Source organism: Patagioenas fasciata, chromosome 4 (genome assembly GCF_037038585.1).
Source record: "Patagioenas fasciata isolate bPatFas1 chromosome 4, bPatFas1.hap1, whole genome shotgun sequence".
NCBI classification, from domain to species: domain Eukaryota; kingdom Metazoa; phylum Chordata; class Aves; order Columbiformes; family Columbidae; genus Patagioenas; species Patagioenas fasciata.
In genome coordinates, this window is record NC_092523.1 from 24,613,963 (window position 1) to 24,634,357 (window position 20,395).

General features: G+C 39.2%; 1 protein-coding gene across 9 annotated transcripts in view; it reads left to right on the top strand.

Moving 5' to 3' along the window:
• TBC1D1 (TBC1 domain family member 1) overlaps positions 1-20,395 on the top strand; it is a 107,393-nt gene that overhangs the window by 64,866 nt on the left and 22,132 nt on the right. For 5 of the 9 annotated variants that reach the window (XM_065836391.2, XM_065836392.2, XM_071807390.1 and 2 more), the window contains 6 exons: positions 701-787; positions 3,497-3,786; positions 5,505-5,633; positions 7,613-7,732; positions 8,912-9,051; positions 20,158-20,343. In XM_065836391.2, the coding sequence (XP_065692463.1) occupies positions 701-787; positions 3,497-3,786; positions 5,505-5,633; positions 7,613-7,732; positions 8,912-9,051; positions 20,158-20,343 (952 nt within the window). The remainder of the gene's footprint in view (positions 1-700; positions 788-3,496; positions 3,787-5,504; positions 5,634-7,612; positions 7,733-8,911; positions 9,052-20,157; positions 20,344-20,395) is intronic. The other 4 variants (XM_065836393.2, XM_065836394.2, XM_065836395.2 and 1 more) reach the window with 4 other exon arrangements.

Here is a 20,395-nt window from a genome sequence, read left to right on the forward strand (position 1 = left end):
GTGAACTAATTGCTTGATAGGAAATAGTGTATATAGGCATTTCAAAAAATTAATATGAAGTTGAGCATGAGAACTTATGAAAAGTGACCATTGTTTTATTTCTCTTTCAGATTTAGAAAATTTAAAAAGTAATTATAGTTGTTCACTTCTCTTTAGTTAGAAGGAAATTATTAGGGAACTGACAAAGCATTCCTAGTGAGATAGTATTTATTAGTGGCACAGAACTGATGAATCTGAACTTCTGAACGCTAGAGCTTCTGTGAAGGCAAGAAGTGTAAAGAACTTCAGAAGACACTAAGAATATGAAGGCATTTATGCAATATGACATCAGTCAAAATTCTTTGTAATAGACAGCCTTTTCGTTTCTTTGTATCTTGGAAAGAAGTACCTAGTGTGAAAGTTTCATGTTTGGAATACAGAAGGTACTTTAATATGTGCAATATGTGATTATGTACATGTCATGGAAAGCACATAATTGTCCATGAGAATTCTTTAATTCCATAGGATCCTTTAAAATGTCAGTGACTGTCCTGAATGAAGCCTCTGTTTCTCACAGGGGCTGAGGCTATTCTTAGGCATTTCAGGAAATTACATGTGAAACTGTCTTTGAAATTACAGATTCTGACTATTGTATATAAATCTCTTTTTGGTATGCCTCATATATTATAATCTTGACTGCAGGTGTGCTTTATCTCTACAGGGCAGTAAAGCCAGAGGTCCTCTGGACAGTGCTGGTGCTGGGGATTTGGAGACCTCCATGTCCAGTACTGTAAGCACCACAAGTAAAGTGAGTAAAGCCTGGGGTAAATGTAGATATTTAGAAACTTCAGATAGTATTCCCTGAAACAACTAGTCAGATGTGAGATGCAGTTACCGGTTACTCATACTGTTCCAACGTATTTAATTTTGTTTTGATTATTTTTTGGGAGTAGACAAACTAACTGATTGTGTGTGAAAAGAAAGAAACCACAGAACAGCCAAACAGTTTGATAAGAACAGTATCACAGAGTAGAAGGGGTAGTTGTGTCTTTTTCGTCCTGCTGCCACTTGCCGATCCGTAGGATATGTCTTTATCCCTGTGGCAAGTCCCTCTGAGGACGACAGGGCTGCGTTCATTGCATGTGATCTCTTGGATCAGCCACTGCCTTTCCTTTTTTTCTTTTTTGATTCCTTCCAGCTTTAAGCAATATTTAAGTTTTTTAGAATTAGCAAATTGGTTACCCAAATAATTTTTTTGTATATATAACATGTTAGAATGTATGTGAGTCCTCTGAGGGACAACTTGAACAAGGTCATTTGCCAGTTTACTCTGATAATAGAGATTCAGACTAAGAAATAGCAGTCACACATCAGTACAATGGTGATATGTACGATGCTGTTATCTGTGGAGTTTCACTGGAGGTTTCTATACTTTTTGATGAGACTCCCAGTAAATTCGTGTTACTCTTCTCCAGGTGTTTGAAGTTGCTTTCAGGCCATTAATTCTTTTCCCTGTCTTATAAAAAAAGAGCAGTGTGATTTGGCCTCCATTTAGAATCACAGAGTCATTTCAGTTGGAAGAGACGCTCAGGATCATCGAGTCCAACTGTAACCTAACTCTAGCACTAAACCACGTCCCTAAGAACCTTGTCTAAACGCCTTTTAAACACCTCCAGGGATGGTGACTCCACCACTTCCCTGAGCAGCCTGTTCCAACGCCTGACAACCCTATCTGTGAAGAATTTTTTCCTAATACCGAGTCCATGCTGCAGCCTCCTTTCAGGTAGTTATAGACAGCGATAAGGTCTCCCCTCAGCCTCCTTTTCTCCAGTCTAAACAGCCCCAGTTCCCTCAGTCGCCTCTCACAAGACTTGTGCTCCAGGCCCCTGACCAGCTTTGTTGCCTCCTCTTCACTTTCTCTAGTACCTCAGTGTCCTTATGATGCCCAAAACTGAACACAGGATTCAAGGTGGGGCCTCATCAGCACTGAGTACAATGGCACAATCACTTCTCTAGTCCTGCTGGCCACGCTGTTCCTGATACAAACCAGGATGCCGTTGGCCTTTCTGGCCACCTGGGCACACTTCTGGCTCATGTTCAGCCACTGTCAATCAGCACCCTCAGATCCCTCTCTGCCAGGCAGCTTTCCAGCCACTCTCCCCCGAGCCTGTAGTGCTGCCTGTGGTTGTTGTGACCCAAATGCAGGACCCAGCGCTTGGTCTCGTTGAACCTCATACAACTGGCCTCAGCCCAATGATCCAGCCAGTCCAGATTCCTCTGTATGGCCATCCTACCCTCCAGCAGATCAACACTGCCACCCAATTTGGTGTCGTTTGCAGACTTACTAAGGGTGCACTCAATCCCCTCATCCAGATCATTAATAAAGACATTAAACAGAACTGGGCCCAATACTGAGCCCTGGCGAACACCACTAGTGACCGGCCACCAACTGGATTTGGCTCCGTTCACCACAACTCTTTGGGCCCGGCCCTCCAACCAGTTCTTTACCCAGCGAATTGGCTGGAGGGCCAGGCCCAAAGAGTTTCGAATTGTATTGTATATAAACATACAGTTTGTAATTATGTATCTTATTGTGTGTATCTTATTATGTAATTATGTATCTTACCTATATATGTGAAATAAAATATTATACATCATCATCTGAATCTTGCAACAATGTGCAGCAAAACAAATGCAATCATTACCACCAATCCTAATCTGGTTGGTTTAGCCCTGCAAGTATGTACTGTGAATGCAGGATTGTATTAAAAAGAAACATAAAAACTAAAATGAGAGGTGGAATAATTTCCCCTTTTGTGTGGTTAGAAAGTTTTTAGTCTTATATATAAACAATATAAATAATATAAATAAAGAGCACAAAAGAAGCCAGTCTTCTTCCCTGGAGGCAGCCTAGCACTCTGCGGGTTTGGATACAGATATGGATTCTGCTCTAGTGCCTGGTCACCTACGGACTTGTAGTAATCAGGAGTCTGCTCTTTCTGCATATGTTTTTGAAAGAATGGCCGACTCTGCAAGAAACACATAAGGTGGGGAATGGAGAAAAATGCATGTTTTGGGACTAAAAGAGACATCTAGTCATAGGATTGAAGTTCTTTATGTGAATCTCAGGTAGACAAGAGGAATATTTTCTTGTTGGATGAGGTGCTAAATATACAGTAATTTGAAGTGCCACCCTTTTCGTTGCTGTCACCGTTACCCAAACCCGACCCATCTGTTCTGTTCTGACCCCATTTCTTATGAGTTGTATTCAACATACTATAAAATACAATTGCTCTAAAAATTACTTTTTCTCTGTAAAATGGAGATTGTGATTTGTTGACCTAAATGATTAATAACAAAGACATAAAACATCAAAGATTCTTTCTTTGAGCTATCATGGTAAATATGTGCAAGTTCGAAGCACGTCTCCATGGGTTGTGGATGATGACATGGGACTGCAACCTCAAAGGTTGATTTTAAACGCACGTGTTGATAACCTTATCTTTTGTGCTGCTAGGAACCACCATTGTATGAAAAGGAAAAAGACAGACTTCCTACACTTCCTGCAGAAAACGCTGTCAAGACCAGTGAATCAGCGGGTGATCTCTCCAGCAACGCGGATGATTCTTTTATTGAACAGTCTGTTATGTTACCTCAGCAAAGCTTTCGGAGGCGAGCAAACACACTCAGTCACTTGCCAACAGAAAGCCAGGAATCTCTGGTACCTGTTGAAACATCGCCATCTGTTCCCCAGAGGAAACTTATGAGGTATCACTCAGTGAGCACAGAGACTCCTCACAGAAGAAAGTAAGACTTATTAAAAGCAGGCTATGATTTTGGTTTTTGAGGGCATATTTGGGAGTGATAATTGCCTACCATATATGTCCTCTTAATGGATAAGAAATGTATCATAGAAGTGTGTCACTCTTTGGAGGCTTGTAGGTATTCTGTTTAAAAACACTTTTAGCTCTGTGTGTTCCACAGGGAAGATGAAAGATGACATGTAGTTCCACAGTATATGTCATAAAACTAAGTGCAATCACAATGTAAGATTGCTCCTAAGGGGTTCCATTATATTTTGGCAAACAATACTCATTAATTTTTCTTTTTTGATCTGCAAGCAATATAAATAAATGCTACTTCTTCTTGTTTGTTTATAGAGAAAAACCCAGTAGCATTTTTGATGCTGAAAACCTTACTAGTTAGTGAATTCATGTGTGACTGTAAAATAACACACAAAACTGACATAAATTGCCTAATTGTTGATAGAGATGAGGCTCCTGTCTAGCTTTTCAATGATCCTGTGTAGATTTTACTTGCAAAACTAAGGTACTACTTGTCTTTATGCTAATATTCTTCAAGCTATCCTCCTTCAGAAGCCTGCCTCTGCATCTCTGAAATCTCCTCTTAACTTTATGGCAGTTTCCTTTCCTCCCTCTGTCTGGCTTTTTCCAATTACTATGGCAGCATTTCTGTCTGTAGGCTTCTGTTTTACTGCCAAAACTACTTGTTTACACAAGTTAGACAGTGGGAAATCTGTATGTGTTCCAGCTCATCTTCCCTGCAGGAGGAAGGGCAGTAACCGAACAGGCCTGAAATAGGTGATGACAGTGAAAAAAAGAGAATTACAGTATTTGAAAGGAAACATAACCTGGGTTGCCTTTTTGTCCCCTTTTTGAACCTTTTAAACTCTAAAACACTAGAATGTTTTTGTAGTGCAGCTTAGGACTTGTGTTGTTGGTCTATTATCCTCATGAGAGTTGCTCTGATGCTTGTAGTTGCTTGTTCAAGCAGTTCTTATCTTACTACAGGAATGCAGGTAGAAATTACACGTTTTTCATTTCCTTGGTTCCTTCTGTTTGGGTTTGATCATGTAGTTTTTAGTAAGATCTGAGTGTTCCTGCTCACATAACTCAAACCAAAAAGAAATCACTGTTGCTTCCATTTCATAGCAAATGTGCAGAGCCGGGGGAAATGGAAAACATAGAAGAAAAGTATGCTTTTCTCAAAAATCACTGTAATGATAGACTTGTCTTGTATGTTTTATGAGTGTTTTTGAACAGCTTACCTCAATTCATAAATAGTTTCCAAAGTGTAAATAAATTGAATTCTTCATATAGCATTTCACTTCTCATCCATTAAAACTCTTGATCATATGCCTGACTTTATAATAGAAACCAAGGGAAGCACATAAGAGGGAAAAGAAAGGGGTGTGTTAGTGACCTTTTTTTGGGAGTTTAAGTTTAGTCATACACTGAAATGCTTTGCTGAAGCCTGTAAATGGGACTTTGCCGATGGGGTTAAAATGTTAAACCCCTTACAGTTGCTTTATTAACTCTGAAAAACATGGGAAGTAGCTCATTTGTATGTGCCAGGTCCCTTTTAAAGATTAGAGATTTCATTTTTTTCCCACCCCCCCAGCTTTCCTTTCTTACTGTGTTTTGTTCTTTGTGCTACCTCAACTCCATCGCTCTGGTTGGAATCCCGCTATATGGTTTGAATGCATCTCTCGGCGAATCTAAAAGTTCTTCTGGTCAACTTGCGCATTCTCCTGCTCTAGCTCGTCTTAATCCCTCGGCCTCTTCGCCCAACTTTTTAAAGTATCTAAGGCATAATTCAAGTGGAGAACAAAGTGGGCATTTTGCGCAAAAGAGGTGAGCTAGCACCTGTACATAGTTTGGGATAGAGTTTGTTTTACCTTGTCATAAATATGAGGTTCTATAGTGCAAATAATTGAAACAATTTAATGTAGACCAAAGGTGGTAGATTTTTACGGGAGAGGGAACTCTTTAACTGCTCTGTTACTGAACGTAGAGCTGCTAATTACATAATTTTGTTTTAATGACTAAAAAAATTTCAGACACATGGCTTTGTTTAAAGCCAGTTGCTCCAAAGCAGCTTGTTGTTACGCAGCGGACAGCAGCACTGCTTAAATTGTGTGAGGGGTAAGTTGCCGAGAACCTGTGATCCAGCTCATTCTGTCCCTCCTGAATAATTCAGTTCTGTTCTGGTTTGTTCATGGTAACACAGAAACATATTATTTTTTGCCTGACCTTAAAGGCAAGTTGACTAAGTTAATTAAATGGGGCAGGAAATAGCAGGACTGTGGAAAGCCAATGCCAAGAAACCCATAAACAACCAAAAACCACTAACAAACAATCAAACTCACCCCCAGTTCCCAAAAAACCCACCCCACCAGTTCATGTATTTGTCTTGGTTACTTTGAGCAATATCAAATTATCCTTTTCTGTGCCTCCTTTCTTAGAACAAAAGGATGTGTAGAGAACATTGAGAAAAGGACATTAACTCATCATTTCCATGAGAACCTGACACAAGTAGCTCCCTAAAATTCTTAACCATGAAACCCCTCCTTAAGCTCCTGAGCCAGAACTGCTTACTTGAGCTCAAAAGGCTAATGAGACCAGATGTTCTTGCAAGCGCTGTCAACAGTCACTGGCCACTGACAAGCAAATTTTTTTTGCTGTGTATTGTTTGGTTTTGTTCTCTTGGGTGAAGGTTTATTGTTTCCCCAAGGTGCTGATTCTCCTGGTCTTGAAAAAATACTCAACTGAGAACCTCGTTTCACCAGTTCCTTCAGTTGTATTTGCTGCATACTAACCACAGTTAATTTAGTTTTACCTCAGAACTAGCACTCAATTGAGATTCACCCCAGAAGTATGGTATAGCTCAGAAATGTCCTCTTTACTCTTCATTTTAATAAGACTTACTTGAATCCTGAAGGTTAATTTCTCAAAAGTAGATTTTTCCTATTAGATTTGGTAATGATTCTGCAGGCACAACAGCAACTGCTCCTTTCCTTTCCCTGTCATTTAAAGGTATGCCATATTACATCTCTAACCAACAAGGCTGAAAATGGAAATCAATAGGGATATCAAATAGGTTAATGAGTTTAAACCAATAAAGTCAAACTGCCCAAGTTAATTGTATTCTGTAAGATAACTTGCTGTTATCTGAGTTGTTCTCCCTTCTATTAACCTTCTTCTAAGTATGTTGGGGGCTTGTTATTTGAAAAGAAAGAGCAGAATTATGTCAGCCAGAAGACTTGATGAAATTTGATTAGTGCTCCTGTCTGTCGCATAAATACAGCCATAATCCTAAATGATCAGTCAGAAGGCTCAGCTTTTAACTTAGAAGTTTCAAGCTTGTCTGAATGAAACCCTGTTAATGCTTTACAAAATGCTTTTTCCCAAAGTCTTATTTTTCGTTTGCCAGCACAATGATTATCAGTGTCAGCTTTTCCTAACCTTTTCCTCCAAACTTAGTCATTGAAACTGATATTTAAGTAAATGTGCAATGATAAAGCTTTCATCAGTTCTTAGTTGATTGAAGGAATTTACTTGAAACATACACTAAAAATCTTGGGATATCCCAAAGACTAACAACTTTACTGAAAGTACATTTGTTTATTTTGGAACATTTTAGTTTGCCCAAACAAATACATAGTTCAATGTAGTACTTTGTTAGAAGTTTCCGTTTTGACTTTGGTTTCCTTGGTACTCAGGCTTTCAGGATTTAGCTGCTTTTTGTTTGAACGTAGCAGTATGTGTTATTTTTATTCTGTGAGTATATACTTCTGTGTTCTAAACTATACTTTTCCCAACTGCACTCTCAGCATCTCCTACCGTACTGCCTTAAGGAAAAAGCTTCATTCTTCCTCTTCTGTGCCAAATTTCTTAAAATTTCTGGCTCCTGTAGATGAAAATAGCACCTCTGACTTTAGGAGCACAACAAGGTAGGGTTCTCTCTTAAAGCCTGGAGGTAAAACTGTATTTTCAAAGGTTTCTTTGTCTGAAATATTTCAAATGCTTCTCACACTTGCAAAACCTGATTTGTGCAACAGTTCACTTGCATGTACTCTGCACATGATTGCTGTCAAAAGGATGGAGCTATCCCAGAACTCCTCCCCCATTAAGACTGCAGAACTTAGACATTTTTGTTTTGTAATGGTCATGCAGCTTCCATCTATGTACTTCTGTGATTATTCCTGCCAAAGGACTGTATTAGCAGTTTTCAGGTAAGAGAATAAACATGGTTCATCCTAAGCAATGGCACTGTCGTCAAATGAGGATGGCCTGTAAAATGCTCCTCCCAGTTGCTGCCAGAGCTATTTGAAGTTCACTTATCCCTTTCAGCTTCAACAAAGACTTGTGCAACCATTCAGCCAATGGCTGAAATAGAGCAGTGAGTAGTTTAAAGATGTAATGGGTGAAAGTTATAAGTAGGGTTTTTAATAGGAAAACAGCATTGCTGTTCATTATTTCATTTAATATTCTGAGTAAAAACCTCTGTATGTAGTTTGTGGATTACATCAGAGCGGGTAACATTCAAGGCTCCTGGACACTGTTCCCAAGTTCGTTGCTTACTTCAGGTGGTGACTTGTGAACACAAAGGTTTAAAGTTTTGCTCCAGGTCTATGTTGTGAAGGAATACACTATGTACACAGTTCACAGAAGGCTATAAGTTTACTTGGTTTTTATAAAGCTCCTTGATGTGTGCTGATAGAAGACATCAGCAGAGTTTTTTATGTCTCCTATAGGTAATTGCTGGATTTTGTGGATGGCATTTAAATAGCACAATTGTAAAGATACATTATGGTGTGCGTGTTGTTAATGTGTTATGTTTAATACACTGCTGCAAAGAAAGCTAAAAATTAATTAAAACTAGAGAAAGCAGATTGCACAGAGCTCCCAACACTTCTTGGCAAACCTAAGTGGTGTTTGCAGCCTTGTGTAATCCTGCTGCCACAATGCAAACTTCCCCCAACTCACGCTAAGTGCTTGACCCAGCATGTGCACAGCACGCCGCTCCCTAGGTGATGCTTCATATTATTGTATGCACCGAAGACTATGTCACAGTTGCGAGCAAATTCAGGTAACCCACTTACAAGCCATTCTGTGTTCTGCAATTTTAGTGACTACGAATCCAAGCACAGCCAGCAGGCTGCTGGTGCGGACAGCCCTGTACGGACTCGGCGACATTCATGGAGGCAACAGATATTCCTGCGAGTTGCAACCCCTCAGAAAGCGTGTGATTCTCCCAGCCGATATGATGGTAAAGTCTATGTTTGCTTGCTCCCATGAGTGTTTTTAGTGGATGTGATCTGTGAAGTGTGGATCGTTTTGTCTGCTGAGTGCACATATTTACCTGGTGCTCTCTTTTTACTGTCTTTGCAGTTTCTCACGTACTTTTTGGTCATGTTAAGCTCATCGGCTGTTGAGGTTTTTTTCAGCTTCATATGTAACATAGTTCCAATTGTGTCAAATTAACTAACCAGAGAAGAAATTATTTTCATGAGTACTATTTTAGTGAGTTCTGCGGAAAAAATATATCACCAAGTATTGCTCTGAAGCAAAGGTGGATGCTTCTGTTTCATCTTTCCATGCTGGAGTATAGAACTATAGACTAGAAAAATCCAGGTCTAGCAGAAGGAATTAAATTTATGACCTCTGAGTTCTGTAGCATGTTCTTCCTACCAGACTGAATCTGACCTCATGAACTCTGCTTCAGTCTGTGATTCTTTGCCACCTGAGCCATAGTTATCCACTGTTCTCGTATTTATTTCCTGAAATTCTGTAGAGCTAAAGAAACAAAGAATTGAAAAAAAAAATCACTGTGCGTGAGCATGTAGGTGCATCATTTTATGCATCTCACTTTATGTGACCCAGGTAGTACAGCACCCACGGAAGTCAAGAATGCCTCCAAGAAGCTCGTGTCTTGTAGATAACGACCTCTGGCTCACTAACGTTTGCATTTCACAGCTTGAACTCTGCAAGCTCTGCCTGCTAACTGATATCTAAGGCCATTGTATAAGAAATAAGGAAAAAGTATAAGGGGGAGTAGTACATTACAGTACACGTAGTAACCATCTTAATGTGACTGAGAGATTTTTCTTACATCTTAAAGAGATACCTTGATTAACTGGGCACAGTGAATAACAGAAGTGTTTCTGTCATTAATGCATTGCTCGCAACATAGTTTGACTGACGAGGGGGTACGCTGTATATGGGCATAGATGCCTCTCAAATTTAGTGTACTTCAAAATGAAGTGATCTCAAAAGCATGTTGAGTAAATATAAACGTGAAATGCTCTCCTATATTTCAAGGCATATGAAGGACCTGTTCAACCTCGCCTGTTCTGTGAAGCAACTGTTTTTGTGGGTTTTACTTGTTTTTGAAAGCCACAAAACCTTCCCATATTAAATAGGAAAAAAACAAACAAACAAACAAACAAAAAACCCTCTAAATTGCCTATCCAAGCATTTCCTCTGGGACATAATATCTGCAAGATACCATCATAACAATCTACAGGTGGATAAGCAGAATAGTTGGAGAAGCAAGGGTGGCCAAAATGGAAAACCAAAGTGTTGTTAACAGGAGGAGAGATTTGAAATATCTGACCTTTTTCTTCACTCTTCTTTTTCTATTTTTGTTGCAATGCATGTATTCCATTTATGATCAGAGGAAGAAAACTCAGAGGTGTTCTTATTATTACTATTATTATTTAAAACAAATATTGGGTTTTTCCATTTGGATTTTCATGCATCTCCTGGAACATTTCTGGCAGTAAAGGATGCTCCCTCATGGTCCAGTCTCTCTAGCCTTTCAGGAGCTGCTGTACAGATGATCTTACATTGGTCTCACCACCACAGTGAACTTAGTAACCTCTGTAGTTCCAAAGTAAATATAACTAGCTATCATTCATCATCTTGCATCTCTTTCTTTCATCTTCTCTCAAGGAAAAGCAGCACATGCAGTGGGGTTTATTGATTGGATAAGTTACCTGTACTTGTCTCCTTTCTTGCTCTTTTTAAACTGATTTCCTTTGGAAACAGAATTTATGCAAACAGATGATGTATCACCAAAAGATCAATTTCAACCAAACTGAACAGAGGGCAAGGAAGGTTTTAAAGATAACGTGTTTTGTCATGTTCTGCAAAAGTAAGCATGAAGACAGGGAAACAAGGGAACATTTCATGAGTTTCCCTTTATAGATTGTGACTCCACTTGACCAGTTTCTCCATTCAAATGCAATAGCCAACACACCACTCCAGGGTACTCTGCAGAAGAGCAGTAAGAAAAAAGGCTGGGGATTTTTTAGAAGCTAGTAAGTTAGCCAACCGAGAGCCACATCTCTGTGACTCAGAGATGATGAAGATTTTCAAGCTTAGCATAGGCTGCTTTACTAAACTATGTATTATGCATAGAATCATAGAATCATTTTGGTTGAAAGAGACCCTCAGAATCATCGAGTCCAACCATAACCTAACTCTGGCACTAAACCATGTCCCTAAGAACCTTGTCTAAACGCCTTTTAAAAGCCTCTGAGGATGATGACTCCACCACTTCCTCTGGGCAGCCTGTTCCAATGCCTGACAACCCTTTTTGTGAAGAATTTTTTCCTAGTATCCAATCTGAACCTCCCCTGGCACAACTTGCCACCATTTCCTCTTGTCCTCTCACTGACTACCTGGGAGAAGAAAATCCACCAGTATGCTTGAGCTGTGCATTGCTTTGACCACATGTGGGCAGGCACTGTCAACAAAATGAAACTGCTCTGTGACTGTAACTTCTTTTGGTTGTAATCAGTAAATATGCATGTGTAAGACGTCAAGGAAACAGAGAGACAACTTTAGGCTTTATTGACACACAAAGATCTAGATCCTGACATTTGTGATTCTCTTTCTATAGGAAAGTGGTGAGCTGAATCTCAAGATGCTTTGTGTTCATTGCCCTCCTCTGTGTGGTTAACACAGCAGGATGTGAAGGTGCATTTACTAAAAGTTAAACAAACAATAAAACCTCACACACAAAAAACCCACCCAGATAACTGGTACATAGCTTTTGCAGAAATTGAGCTTAATCTTAGGAGGTTCTGAACTGGAGGGATGTCTGGTGTCCTGAGTTCCCCCATGAAGGTGACAGCACTTTGAGTCCCACAGTCATGCACTTCTGGATCCTTTACTTCTTTAGGAGGTGCTCCTAAGCATAATAGTTTGAGCTTAAACTTAATTTGCTGTAGCTCAGCTGGAGAGAAAGATTGCTGGCTGTGCTTTGGTGGTTGCATTGTGTATTACCAGGCAGAGAGCACGCTGTTTGTTTTGCAGACACCATTATTAAAAAGGATGGTTTTATTATACAGGAAGGAGGGTGTTCATTTCTTATTAGTTCAGGAGTAAAATGAAAACCAGTGCTAAATCAGCAGAGGAAAAAAAAAATTACAAATAGATACACAGGAAAGCTGGTTTTTCTTCCCAGACAAGATTCCTGTCTTCCCTGACAACTGGACTCAACCCAGCCATGCTCAGGCAAGGCGAATGCTCTGAGACAACAGAAAGCCTGGAGTACAGGAAACTATGACTATTACATTGCTATGGGAGCCATGTCCCATGTTCAGGCCCTCCTCCAGCCACCTCCTGCTGTGGATGCTGCCGCTTTTCCCTTTCTCTGCCTTTTTCCCATGCTTCTGTACATACCTACAGGATGAAGCACATCATAGAAGCGTTATGCAGTTTGCTGCCTGACAGATCAGCCGGGTGATCTCTGGTGAGCCTGAAGATGAGGCTGATTTCCAGTTTAGGGATCTAGAAAGGATTTTCTGCATAGGTGAAATGAGCTATAGAGATTTTTGTTGCTTTTCAGCTGATGGCTGGAGTGTTTCAGGGTTGAATTGTGCTAGTTCTATTGCAGCAAGCTGTGGTTCAAATATCCAACCTCATCTCCAGCTGATTGCCACATCCCACGGAGCAGTTGTGCTGCTGTGGGTGGCGTGGGGCACTACTGGGGGATGGAGTTTCTCTCACTGCCACCTTGAGACATACTTTGTGTCTTATCCTCTGATTTTTTGCGTATTTGTGGGAGTTGTTGTATCTGCAAAGTGGAGAGGCAGAAAATGAAGAGCAAAGGTCTCTTAGAAAATGGATTGCAGTTTTATGTGTTACAAAACTGTATTTATTTTAAAAAAGGCTTTTGTTAATCTGTTCTTCTAATGCTTTTGTGTCTTATTTTCTATGTACGAGTACACAAAATTCGCTCTGCTTCTCCCACTCACTATCTTAAACATCCTAAGTAATAGAAGTGTTTCTTCAGTTCTTTGGTTTTTATCTTTATACTTGCCCACCATACTTGCAGCCAGATCATCACACTTCTGTAGAGTCTAACAAGAGCCACATTCTGTGGCTGTGCAAGTGGTTTAGGACTTCGTAGTTCTCTGTCTTCACTGGTAAAAAGGTGAAGGCAACAACTCAAATGATCATTTTAAACCAGCTCAAGTGTGGGCTCACTCAAAAAAAAGGTGATTGGTTCTCAGTGGGATCAGTTTTGTAGTCACACTTGCAGCATTTGTTGCACAAGCGCAGGAGCAGGCACAGGCAGGGACATGTGTCTGGAGGCTGAGGGTGGGTGCTTGCACTCTGCTCAGGAGAAAGACACAGATTAGCGCAGAGTGATCGTGAAACTGCACCTTGCACTGCACTGCCGCAGGATATTTGCATGCTTTTATTCAGCATCTACAAACCTCCGTGCAGGGGACTATTTTCACTATGGTTTTCTCATACTGACTGTTCAGAATTGGTCACAGTGGGAGAACTGTTGTGCAGATTGTCAGAAACTCCAAGCGGTGCAAAGTGCTAGATTTAGAGGGGGTGTAAATAATTTTCTGAAGTAAATGGTGGGAAAGTGATGGTGCTTGTCATGAACTGTCTTGCTACAGGAGGTGTGTTAGTAGTAGACCGCAAGATTTTTCTAACAGCTGTGTCAGTCTTGGAGTGATTTGTTTCAAGGTGAGGTGGAGTTACATGTTGAACAGTGAAAGAAATTGTAATTTGGTGGAACGAGATGCTTGATATTGCTTAGCGGTACTCAGAAAATAGATTTAGATGAAAAAAAGGAACTTTAGCCAGAACAACTACATAGGATTTTACAACTTGACTTGGATAAAAAAAAATCTTTTTTTAGAAAGTACAAGTATCTCCTCTCTGTACAGGAAAAAAAAAATAACAACAAACTTGATTCATTCATTAAAAATAACTGAGTTTCAATCTCTGGCAGACGGAGGTAGCGAGCTGTTAAATCCTAAGTACTGAAGAAAAGTTAGGGTTTGAAGAACTGTTATTAAAACTAGTTGTAGTTAGCAGCTACCTAGCTCTTTATGTGCTTTGTGGTGAGAGTTGTATCTCTTTCACTATTTAAGAAAAAATATTTTAAAATCTTTTTTTAGTAGTATTGCAAATACTGTGAACAGTTGCTCTAGCATTCCATGCTTAAAATCTTTATGTAGTGTAAATTATTTGTAATGTGTCCTCCAATACTGTTTTCATCATTCATATTTATCAACAAAATGGTTATTTATTAACAAATTACTAGCTTTGTAAATGCTGTAATAAAGCCAGATTGTTTGAATGGATTACTCAGGTCTGTCCCTCTCAGAGCAAATGCATGCTCATAATTGTGATTTGCAGCACAGGAGCTTGGCTGTAAGCAGCAACTATCATGTCTAATGTGTGACAGTTTCTGTGCCCATTCAAGTATCAGGGCATTCGTCTCTCAGGGCTTGAAAATATTAGTTAATGGGGTGAATTTGCAGGTAGTGATTAAGAAGCATTTGACTTTAAAAGAAAAATCAAACTCGAAAGCATCTCTCAGAGCTGATTTTAATGGATTGTATTGAAATACACAATTTTTCAAGAATTCCTTGTTTAGCCATTGCCTTAAGTTGTATGTCAGACTAGAACTTGTTGCTTCCTGTGGTTCCATATCTGAAGCTTTCTGGTAACAGAGGGCTCCTGGTCATGTTACTACATTTGGTTATAAAGTCAAATACTTTAGACATCTGTGTAAAATAATAGGAATATGATATCCTTGGTTATAGAAGTTTGCAGTTCCTCTGTTATTTTGCATCATGTGTGAAATAAGGTGTTGCACGACCTGAATGGAAGATCTGCAGAGAACTGAAAATGTGGTGAAAGTCCATTCTTTTTAGCAATTTAATCTTGTATGACTGTGAAGATTCTTGTTTGTTTGCTAAGATTAATTTTGTAATGTTTAGAATGAAATAAGGAAAAAAAGTGTAATGCAGAAAATAATATGCTTAACGGAGTTCTTCCATCCGCATTTTCACCATATCTTGCCTGACTTCTTTACCCTGGAGAGCAGATGTGGCTGGTGAACTGCATTTAGAGAGCCATGTGTAAACAACTCTGTAGTGAGGATGGCAATAATGTACTGTATTTGAGCCTCCTCCCTATTAGCTTCCTATAAAAATAAACCAAGCCCTTCTTTTCTACATGAAGCGTTGCAGCTTCTAGTCAAAGATGAATCTTATTCTCTTGTTTTTTGTATTTGAGGCTGGTTAGACTACGTGCTTCTGAAAGAATGTTTTTAAAATTTAGGCTTTTAGGTGGGTTTGTCACTTCTGGGTTTTTTTTACCTTGTGTGTGTGGTTTTTCTGAGTGGGTTTCCTTTTTTTCTTCTTGTTTTTGGAAAGCCTCGTTTAATACTGAGATTGGTTGAATATGAAGCTATTATTTTGGGTTGGTTTTTTTTTTTTTTTTTTTTTTTTTCTGGTTAATTAAAGATGACATTTCCTAAACCATAGGGTTTAAGGCAACATTTTTATAACTCACTGCTGGAGTACTTTAATGTCCCCCCACAGGTCCCAGCAAATGCTCTATATTCATTGCAGTTTCTTCTGGAGCTAATGAAATTTCCTGTTTATATCCTTACCAGTCAAATATTGTCTGTTTTAATTACTACTGCAGTCATTTGCCAGCTTTTATTTTACAAACTTTATTTAGTGTGGACCCTAGTAACAATATACCGTGACACTTCGCTTTGTGTGTCATCTTTGCACGTGAGAGTTTTGTGTAATGCATTTGTTGATCCTTTTGGAGTGTAGGGATACTCTGCATTTTAGGCTTGAAGCGCTGCCATGTGCAGGCAAAGAGCTGATGATAAATGAATGCATCTGCTCTGCAAATTCCATCTCGGTCCATTGTTCCTATTGGCCTTGTCCTTTCTTGGGTTGTATAAGTGGCGGGAACATCAGTTCAGCACTTTTGAGGTATGTATGGATGCCCTAGTACAGTCGTGCAACGTTTCTACCTGCTTCATGAGCAGTTTTATCTGCAGGTTGTTACCTTGCACAAGGTCTCACAAGCACAGCAATCTGGTGGCTTTTCCCAGGAAATACATTGTTTCTCAGGGAACTCGTAGAAGGGTATTGCGTAGAAGAGGAATTCTGAAGGGTGGTCCAAGTATGAACTTCAAATGGAAAATAAGCGGTGTGTTGATAAAATATAATAATAGTTACTGACTCAACTTGCCCAGTCCTGAAATTTAAAGAATGGAAGTGTGGTAGGCTTGTAGAAGTACCAGGTATGGAGGTAGAATTTTATATAGAAGGGAGCAAAATATTGGAAAGGAGTACAGGTCAAACATGGAATAAGAATCAGCAAAAGCCGATGGGGTCGGCAGGTGAACAGGGAAGCAGTCTTTCAGTGTGTGCTGAAGTGTTCGGATCCTGCTTAAGTACACATACTAATCTCATAAAAGTTTTGAAGGCTGCACATTACCTGGATTTTAACACATGGCATATTGATTCAGTGGAACGTGAGCTCCCAGTTATGTTCAGTTGAATTGCTCTACTCATTGTCTTTGCTTTCTCTGCTATCTGTCAGATCGTTTGTACATAATAGTGAAATACTCAGTTTCTTGTTACAGTATTTTCTGTTGTGGATCTGGAAGCTGGATGGCATGTCTGTTGACCACTCTGTTGTATATTCATGGACGTGGCCTAGTGCTGACTTACCAAATGTCTGGTTTTTTACTTTGCTTTGAGGGATTACCCACACATACCATCTCCCCCACCTTCTTTAACAGCCAGACAGCTGATGCAACTCTGCAAACTTTAGACAAGCCACCTGAGCAGTTAAACAGGTTCATTTTGGTTTCTGTACATCCTGCTACATGCCAGCATGGAGATGGGAGGGAAGGCAGGTTGTGAATGTGTTGCACTTTATCAGAGTAGACTTTAGACTTTCTGTTAAATGTCCACAAGTGATAAGAAGAAAGAAAGGACAGAGAAGGAGCTGCCATTTGGAAGGCAAAATCAAGCCTAGAACTCTTGCACAGAAGAATTAGAGGTAGGGTCACTAATCATAATTGTTCAGCCTATAGCATTTTGTAACCTTTCTGTTTTCTCCTATATCCTTAAACATTGTGAGTTAATTTCTTTTAGTGAATACTGATCAGGTTAGTCAGTAACAGAGAAAATTTTCAGCCTAGATGGACCATAAACTTGAGTAATTTGCAGTGGTTCAGATGTTGTCACAGTAAGTTTGATCACTGGAGGAGGAGAAATAAGCAACATCTACAATGAATAAGAGGGTGATATTTTGTTAAGATGACACTTGAAGACCAATCCACAAAATTTGCACTGAGAAAGTAGAACATCCATGTTAAAAATAGGAATATTTTAGGTCTTGGATGTGTTCATTCTTGCTTTTGGAATGCAGGGTGTTTAATCCATTTCATGTGTTTTGGCAACCTGGTTTGTTTCATTTGTTTGTTTGTTTTCAAGTAAAACCACAAATAAGCTCTGTAGATAGTCTGATATTTTCTGACACATACATTCATGTATACATGCACAAAACCAGAACACATATCTGACTCTAAAGGACATCACAAACCACTGAGAGGATGTATAGGATAAGAACAGATTTATTTATTTCCCCCAAGATGTAAATATATTCTATATGGGATGCCCTAAGAATGTAGTAAGAAGTGAAAAGACTACAGGTAGCATGCAGTGGGTAATGGTGTACCTAGCTGGATGACTTTTACTTTTTGCATTAATCTTAGGTGACCATTTCTGTTCATTCCTCATTCTTTTGGCGATGTTACTTTGTGCACGTAATGCAGTCTTAAAGAAAATCATGGTATTTTAAGTGTCGTATTTTATTCAAGCAAATTAAGGCAGTTCTACCAGCATTATCCTTAAGAGCATGTCCCTTATGATGTTCTTTAATATGCACTAAGATAAATTGGCATGGAAGCTACTATTTGTACAGAATATTTTGACAGTATAGTGTGTGCATCTAAGCCAACAATGAAATAAAAATTATTTTCCTTTAATTGTCAACACAAATTGAGGGTTATCCAGTGTGTGTTCCTTCTCTCCTGATGGCATTTAATTAAACCTCTTTTATAACTGCAGTCTTACCATTTACCTGTAAAGAAAAAAAAAAAAAAAGTGAAGGTTTCCTGTTTTCTTTTAAAGGATATAATAGAATCTCTTCATTGTATTGATATTTTTTTATAACCAGCTGTGTTTTTGACTGCTTCTGTTAGTGCTTCCTATTTCTCTTTGCAACAAACAGTGATTGCCATTGAAGTGTCAAATATTCATCCTTTTTCTAATTCACATTCCTGTGAAGTTCATTGTTTTCTGAAATGCTGTAGATACCCAAAGTGTGGATACCCAAACTTAGACCCAGAGTGCAAGTTTGTAGAAGTTTACTTTGTGCTGCTAGCTGAAAATGTTGCATTTATTTTCATATGTGTATTTTAGCCCTTGAATTTTAAGTGCGGTAACAAACAAATGTTGTATAAGGAAACAGGTGGTTTTGGACCCACCCTACTTGTCTCTGACTCTCTGAGAGGAAAAGATTGACAGTGGCAAAAACTTAGAAAAGGAGAAGCCAACAGCTGTGAACATTTCCACTCTTATTTAGTCATCTGAGCTTAGTTGTGCGAGTGCCTTTCAACAAACAAGAAAAGAATAGCTGCGTATGAACTGTGTGAGTCAATGTATGGTGGCTTTCTGAGCAGATTCTGAAGAGGTGAAAACCTTCCTATTCTGTTAGTTTGTAGAGATGAGGTAATTTGTGTGTGTTTAATTCAAAATCACTAGGCTAGCCAATGATAAAGAAATGAACCACTGAGCTATCACGCAGAATAGTTGTTTAAGGAGTGTCCCTTCTCTAGGAGCTGTTTGAAATAGCATGCACAGATGTACTTGTCCTTGGCTGGAGAGACCCAGGAATGGTTTTTGTTGCACCGATTTTAAAGCATTTTCTTGCATGCATAACTGGTCAGCTGGTCCTCAGGGAGCAGTTTCACAGCCGTTCTGTTTGGCTGAAGAAGTGCTGTTGCAATGGCTTTCCGTTTGGGATTTGGTAGGAAGAGATGGGTTGTTTTGACCATTCATTTCACAGATGGTGAACTGAGTAATTTTTTGTCTAGATACAGGTTATATCAAAGACTATTGAGCCTTCAGAGAAGCGCTCTATAAAACAATAAAATTAAGTGGTACTGCAGCAGTCATTAAGAAAACAAAGCATACAAACTTATGCTTCTTATGTTGAGAATTTGTTTAAAACCAATGTTGTTTACCCTTTCCCTAAAAAGAAAAGCATTTTCAATTTGCCTGAGATTTATTTAATGTTTACTTTCTTTTGTAGTGTTTTCAGTTGTCTTAGAATTACCTTGCATGCTTGACAAAAAGATAGATGTGGTAGACTGGGTGAAGCCAAAAGAAAAATTCAGGCAGTTTTGACATGGACAAAAATTAGAAGAGAGAGCAAACATGTCGTAGGTGCCTGTCTCCCTTTCTGCGTGCTTACTTTAAGAACTGGTAATCATCCCATTGTATGGCCTTAGGTGGTGATGTGTTTGTGCAGCTAAGGGTGTGTGTTTTCTTTGTTAAACACAGTTTAAAGATAATTCTTTAAATTATGTGGCCACTATATGTGATTTGATCTACCATTTGAATCATGCCAGGTTTCAGCTGTAGATTGTATTTTTGCAATTTCCCAAACGTGCCTTTTCCTTTTTAGTTCTGTCCTTGTAGAGCTGTAATTAGCGAGCCATGCTCTTGGTGTATGGTACAATGTTTTTATCAGGTTACAGAAAAAAAATGTTCCAGGCTTTGGCCCATATGATTCTTATTCAGAAGCAGCTTGTAAATCTGCTTGAAATTGTCATTTGGGAAACCTTGCGTGGTATTGCTACCTTCTGTATATGTATTGTGTACGTGTGTGTGTGTATATGTAGATATGTGTATATATATATATATATATATACATATCCAGTCTTTGAAAGTGTGTCCATTCACCTATTCATGAAATCTAAATAGTTCACAACAACTTCTCTCTTTTAAAGATTACTCCGAACTGGGAGAACTTCCACCCAGGTCCCCATTGGAACCAGTGTGTGAAGATGGCCCCTTTGGGCCAGTGAAAGAAGAAAGGAAGCGGACACCCCGTGAGCTTCGCGAGTTGTGGAAGAAAGCCATTATTCAGCAGATACTGCTCCTCAGAATGGAGAAGGAAAACCAGAAGTTACAAGGTTGGTGAAGTTCTTGATTACACACCACTGCAATAGAAGGTCAAGTTTTGGT